This window comes from Montipora capricornis, chromosome 13 (genome assembly GCF_036669925.1).
Source record: "Montipora capricornis isolate CH-2021 chromosome 13, ASM3666992v2, whole genome shotgun sequence".
NCBI classification, from domain to species: Eukaryota; Metazoa; Cnidaria; class Anthozoa; order Scleractinia; family Acroporidae; genus Montipora; species Montipora capricornis.
In genome coordinates this window covers 5,720,542-5,727,375 of record NC_090895.1, presented here as the reverse complement: position 1 = coordinate 5,727,375, position 6,834 = coordinate 5,720,542, and the positions used below count along the sequence as shown (strand labels likewise).

At 38.6% G+C, this 6,834-nt stretch overlaps 1 protein-coding gene across 1 annotated transcript in view; it reads right to left on the bottom strand.

Annotated features, from left to right (window-relative positions):
• Positions 1-205: 205 nt before the first annotated feature.
• LOC138029718 (hemicentin-1-like) overlaps positions 206-6,834 on the bottom strand; it is a 113,312-nt gene continuing 106,683 nt past the window's right edge. The window contains exons 24-25 of the mRNA XM_068877473.1: positions 3,130-3,403; positions 206-1,477 (exon numbers count right to left, since the gene is read on the bottom strand). Coding sequence (XP_068733574.1) covers positions 1,124-1,477; positions 3,130-3,403 — 628 coding nt within the window. The 3' untranslated portion in view covers positions 206-1,123. The remainder of the gene's footprint in view (positions 1,478-3,129; positions 3,404-6,834) is intronic.

Below are 6,834 nucleotides of genomic sequence, written 5' to 3'. Positions count from 1 at the left end.
CCATAATACACTTCGTTTGCCCCCCAAATTTTGCATAATCCATTGTTTTCAAATGCTCTTGAGAATAAGCAGTGTCACCAAGAGCATTTGAAAACAATAGTTTATGCAAAATTTGTGGGGGCAAACAAAGTGTATTATGGGGAATTCGAAAATAGAGAATTGACAATAAAGCAAAGCACGTACTGTTAAATCAGGAAGGCCAACAACCGATAAAGTTTCTTTAATCTTGAAATTATCCATTTGGTGCATTTATGCACGCATTTTTCGTATTTAAAAATTAAAAATTAACCATACCATACATATACATCACCACAATCTTAATATAATTGTTCATGCGATTATTGGGATACAATTAACCTGAGGTTATTACATTACTGAAGCGCCGATTCTCAAAATGACACAAAAATGGTTTCTCGATATTCTGACACAAAGTTTATGTCACTCGTTCTAATTACCACAAGTACTTTCTAAGAATTCATAACTTAAACATAAATGAGGCCCCATTAGGGGGGGTCTGAGTATCCCGTATCCCATTAATTTTTGGCCAAAATATCCCGTATCCCGTTAATTCTTATTTGATTCTTTTAAAAAATGATAACTTCGATATCCCAGAATCTTTTTAAAAATATCCCGTATCCCTTTAATTTTCCGCCCAAATATCCCGTATCCCTATAATTTTTTACCCAAATATCCCGTATCCCGATAACCCCTAATAGGGCCTCATAAATAGACACTCGCACGGTGGCTTCATATTTTCTATCCTAAGCCAGCTCTCTAAGGCCTTTAAGGGAGAAACTTCAGGGCTTTTTAACAATTTCTGCACTTTTCATGAACTTTGATACTGCCGCGTTTAAATACGTTATTGTGCAACCGAGGAATTCTTCTTTGAAGAATTAAAACATTTACCGACATTTATAATTTGTATTTAACCTGCAGTAGCTACACACAATGTACAAATGAGCTTGCCGTGCATAAAAAAAAATCTATATAAAAATATACTGCATAAAAATTATTTTACATTGCCATTTCAATTAACGCCCCTAGCAATAACGAAAAACACTCCGAGGAACTACACGGGTTTGTAGCCATGAATATAACGACAGACCCTACAGTACTGGTTAACCTAGAGTGCCGTTTCTTTATTTTCCACTTCATCGTGGGTTTGGTTGGCAGCTTGTGGCTTCATTTCAGAGTTCGGGGTTTTTTCCGGAGGCAGGGTAGCTTCTTTCTCAGCATAACCTGTTTTTTCGTAAGACGGGGCTCTTTTAATAGGAGGAAGAGTTGGTGGCGAAGTGGCCACTTTAGGCAGGGTAGCTTCTTTCCTAAGAAACTGTGTGATGTCAGCATAATCTGTTTTTTCGTAAGACGGGGCTCTTTTAAGAGGAGGAAGAGTTGGTGGCGAAGTGGCCACTTTAGGCATTTCTTGCTTCTGAAATTCGCCCAAATCTGCATAAAATATTTCCCCAGGCTTCTTTTCCTACAAAATGCAAACACATTTAACATCCAGGCAGCGTGCCCAACAAGTCTGCACAACTTTGTTGGGTTGATTACTACAAGTTGTTGGTTCGTAACAACAACCTCGTTCCCAGACAATAAGAAGAAGATAGAACCTGGAAACGAGGTTGGCGTGACATTCACAGAGCGCCAGATTTGCGAGTCAAACTGAGGACGGCCCCCACTCGATTCATCATGCTTTGCAAATAGTACTTGACAGTGAAATGCTGAAAATAAGCAATTACATGTCTTTGCCACGGAAGAAACACCAAAGTCTCCTGAGGAAAGGTATCGAGGCAGTCCAAGGCCCAATAAATATGCTAGCTAAAGGAAGTAAAGCTGTGCCACCAATGTGGCGCGTGTTCGATTCGTAGACTTGGCGTCATATGTGGGTTGCATTTGTTGGTTATCTACTCTTCTCCGAGAGGTTTTCCTCAGGGTACGCCGGTACACCTTTCCTCAAAAATCAACTTATGATTCGATATGATTTTTGTACAATGTCCCCAATTAGTGGCACAACGCTAAATACACTTGACACTTAAATAAAGTTCATCATCAAGTCAAGTGGTAAGAACATTGAGAGTATCTTGAGAAAAGAAAACATTGCAGCATCCAAAAACCTTAGTAAAATGAAACGTGGTAAAGCCAAAAAGATGTACGTGCATGGCTAACAGAAAATGGGCAAGATTGACATGGTTTTCATTCAAGAAACACATCCGTATTTTAAGAATTACTAGCATTTTAAAGAAACTATTTGTTGAGAACACCACTATCAGGTGCTAGTTCGTCAGCAGAGGATGCGGAGATGAAAGACCCTGGAACGAGGTTGGAGTCAGTAAGTGAAAACGTCTCTCCAAACTCAATGAAATTAATGACATAGTCTCCTTACCAGGAGATAGCAATTTGGTAACGGGCTGGCCTTTGGTTCAAATCCCTTTGAATCCCTAGGGTTATCCCGTGCCCCTGTGGTACATTTTATCAATACAGGGGCTGAAAACATTGGCTCAGAACTAAAAAAAATGGCCAAACCTAATGGTACAGCAAATACAAAAGCCCTAGATGGGGGACATAATAGGACACTTTCAACAATACCATAATACTCTCTGTTTGCCCTCCAACATTTTGCATATTCTATTGGGACTTAAATTGGTCCCAGGAGAAAATAAAGACAATGCTTATGCAGAATTTTGCAGGGCAAACAAAGAGTATTATGGTTAGGTATTTTTGAAAGTGGCTTATGCTAAGCCTGGTCCAACAGAGCGTTACCCCATGACGTCACGACGGGCACGATGGTGTTGCAAAACGAAGAAATGGCGGCCATGATGGTGTACCAAACTAATTCTCAGGGAATTAACTCTATTTTTATGCAAATCCTGCCTTTTGTTTCAGTAATCCAATATGGCTTCTGGTCACGTGAGTGAAAATGCTCTAAAAAGGGAACAGCTGTGTGATGTCTGGTTCTCTATTCTTCTCAAAAATGTTTCTCTTTTGGGTACTCTGGTTTTCCCGTCTCCTTAAAAACCAAGTTTGATTTGACTTAAATTGACTTGATGTCCCAAATAAGGGCCCATGCGCTACAAGACTCGCCACTTAAATCTGGTTCATTGTTAGATCAATGAGTACCGGACGACATACCTTCTTTGGTTCTTCGACGCTGTCATAAAGATTCTTGTCGTCCGTCTTCTTTTTCTTTTTTTTGGATTTTCCCTTGTCAGTATTTACAAGAGGCATTTCTTCCGGCTCTTTCTTTTTCTTCTTCGACTTCTCCACAACTGCGTACGTGGGAATGGCTCCTGCTTCTTGCGCCGGCTGCTTTTGTGCAGCAGAAGAAACATCAGTGCTATTGGCGGAAGGTGGTCCCGATTTTGCATAGGCTCCATTAACTCGAGAGCAGGGGCTATCCTCTTGTCTGAAATAAAATGGCTTTCATACAGTACAACTGTTCATACATTTTATGCCTTGAAGAACCGGTTTGATCTGGCAGCAAAAGCCACGCCCAGTCGAGATGTCGAACTATAACGCATGGCCGAGGGCTGAGTCAATGTTTTCACCAGAGACATTGAACCAGGGTTGAATTCACTACTTGCACAAATCCCATAATACACCTCTTTTACCCCTCAAAAATCTGCATAGGCATTGTTTTCGACTTCTCTTGGGACATTTTCATGTCCCAGGAGAAATTGCAAACAATGGTTATGCAAACGTTTTGTGGGGTAATAGAGGTGTATTAGGGGATTGTGCAAGTAGTGAATTGGCTGTTGAAATACTTACAGATAAGCCATTTCCGAGATATGATTTATATGTAATCATATGAAAATTTGAAAACAAACGAATTCTCCAAAGCCTTAGTAAACAACGTCCAATACTACCCAAGATTGTTAGGCTAAATTCCCACATGAAGGAAAAGGACACAGTGAAGTATGATTAATCAGCGTTTATTAAGCTCTAAATAAGATTGGTTACAATGTTAGACTACTCAAAAGCAGCAGTTACCAAATAGCATTAAAGACAATAAAAAATGTGGCAGACCTTGAATGGAGAAACTAGGACTTTTTTTCCAGCTTTTCAACCGAGTGCACTATGGGAAAAGGGCACGGTTTAGCATTGCACACACACATATGTTTCACGGTCTCAATTTTCTAGGCATGGTCTTTTACTGATGCAAATCGTTTCTTAAAATTCGGTCCTTCTCCAACACCCTTCATCTTTCTGGTACATATTCCATCGCGGTTCCTAAACGTTTTTGCCGAATCATTTTTAGGGCAGACGAAATCTCTCTGTATCTTGAACCTATGCTATTTCCAATTTCTACACGTTCACGATAATCAGCGTTTCAGAATAAGCGGATTAGGTATCAAAGATAGCTTTATGACGCAAGAAGTTTTCCTGACTTTTACAAATGGGCCCTGGGGCCCGTTTCTTAAAAGACCCAAAAGGTTTTCAGGCCCGAAAAGCAGCCTACACTCCCCTTATATTCTGAAAAGCTGGTCTTTTAATCTCTTTTCAATACAAGAAAAAACAAAACTTTTCATGCCTTGCAACCTTCCGCTTCTGAAGATACAGAGGGATTTATGTCACCCAAAATACGCCAGAAAGGTTTCGGAACCTTTGAGAAAAGGGCCCTGGTCTTTTATTCTCGATGACTCGAATGTTTCATTTGAAGCTCAATTTCGAAGGTTACTGCCACATAGTTCACCCTGTTAAGCCTTAATCTTCGAATCAGCTTGTTATCAGCAGGGTTACGTAATTAAGATACTGGGTTAACATATAAAAATCAAGATTACATGGTTGCGTTAACTTTGTTAACCTTGAGTTCGTTAAAAAAGATTAAAGTAAATATTAGCAGACAAGATTAAAACAGCGATAAATATTAGTTTCACTACAAATACAAACATTGTCCTACAGGCTCTTAATCTCGAGGACTTGTCTTTATTTCCTCGGTCACCGTTGAGGAAGAGAGCCACTCTTGTTCATAAACGGGTTACTGACTGAGCATGCGTTCTAAGGCGCGTGCATCAGTCAGAAGACAATTGTTTATTTTCGGTGCCTCGAGTCCTGTTGACTTCCAAAAGGATGTTTGCAAACAACCTGAACAGACCAAACCACTAGTAGTGAAACTGATTTCCCACTGCTGCAAGACAATTTCGTCTTGCCTTACCCTACTCTCACCATTATTTTAAGCATGCATATTTGAGTACATGTCATAGTAAATAAGAAAAGCTATAAATAATATTCATGTACACCATTTCTCTACAATAAAACCTGAGAACATTTTAAAACGTTTCACAGACATCAAGAGGAATTGATTGAGAGGATGAGCGACAACGTCATTAAAGCTGAATGTTTTTATTTAACGATTCTACAAAGCTCTTTTTTAACTTCCTCAGAACAGCCGAGCTATTCCGTAATGCTGTGGAAAGAAGAACAAGAAGAAAAGAGCAAGAACAGAGCTGAAATTGCCCCCATTCCAAATTCCTATTTTTCATACCCCCTGGAACTTATTTATTTTAAGGTGCAGGATTGCAGAGAACGTGGAACCAAATTAACTGAGAAATGTAACTGAGAATGCAGACACTGGCCATTTTTTGGTTAATAAACTCTATCGTTAAGAGGAACTCTTCTGGGCATTGTCACCATAGATCTTAAGGTGCCATTGTGGGTCAAAACACACTGAGATTAAAAATACTCCTCCCAGATCAAACGGAGTTAAACGTCCTCGTGATCCTCTTCAAAACCTTCTAAAATGTTCTCATATCGCTTTCTACTATTAATAAAATTTGTTGATGTTTTGAACATCGAACTCTATGATAATGAACAAAACTTTTCAAATGTTTCTCAACTATCCCTTGGAATATTCTCCAGAAAGATTAAAATTGTTTTCTACCAAATCGCAAATGTTATTCTATATCAATGATGTGAATATCGCATAAGGAAAAACAAAATAGTAGAGTAATGATACCCTTAACATCGTTAAGATCTCATCAGGCGTATCAACAAACACTACTGTATTTTAGTCAAACAGCTAAATTCTACAAGAGTCCAGATGACGCTAAAAATGCATAAGAGAATGCAAAGTGCAAGTCACCAAATTCTGTGGAGTTACTAGCCACAAACAGGTAACTTACAGGATCAGTTAAGGCTTGTTTTTAAAGCCAGTTGAGTGAAAGTGAAAATTGCTGGTGATTGGCCCTGGTTTTCATTAACACAGAAATCAAAATATGTGTTACACTTAGCACTCGGACGAACTTCATAAAGTATAAAAAAAAGAAAACAAAAATGGAAAAGAGCTCTCAATTAAAAAAAGGAAAACCACCAAGAGAAGACTTCCTCTAGCTGCCATGATGGTTTGGGTAAAAAGGACTTCAATTAAAGACATCTAATATTTGTAAAGCAAAGTCTTGTGGTTTAAGACAGAAAACTGTCAAGGCGTGCAAAGCAAATTAATTTTTAAGGCTACAAAAGCTTCGTTTTGACAAAAGAAAACGAATTGTCTTTTTTAAATATCTCACGATAGCTCGTTTAAATACTTCAATAAAAAAGGCTTTTAGTTTAAACTTATCACGTGTCCATCTTAAGTTAATCGGTATAATGCAACCTTGTAAACTACAGCTTGGATATGCAAAGCTAATTTAGGTAAATTCTTATTAAGGAGCCACTTATCTCTTTCGTTCCTTTGCCACTTTCCCGCAATCTAATATTATGTTGTACCTCTGATAAGCCTGCCTGCTACTGTGCTGTGATTCTTAAATGAAGTTATTATTCTTATTATTCTTGACCTATACAACATAACTGCATTTATCTAGAAGCAGTTCCCCGAAAACGAGACATAGCTCTACCCAC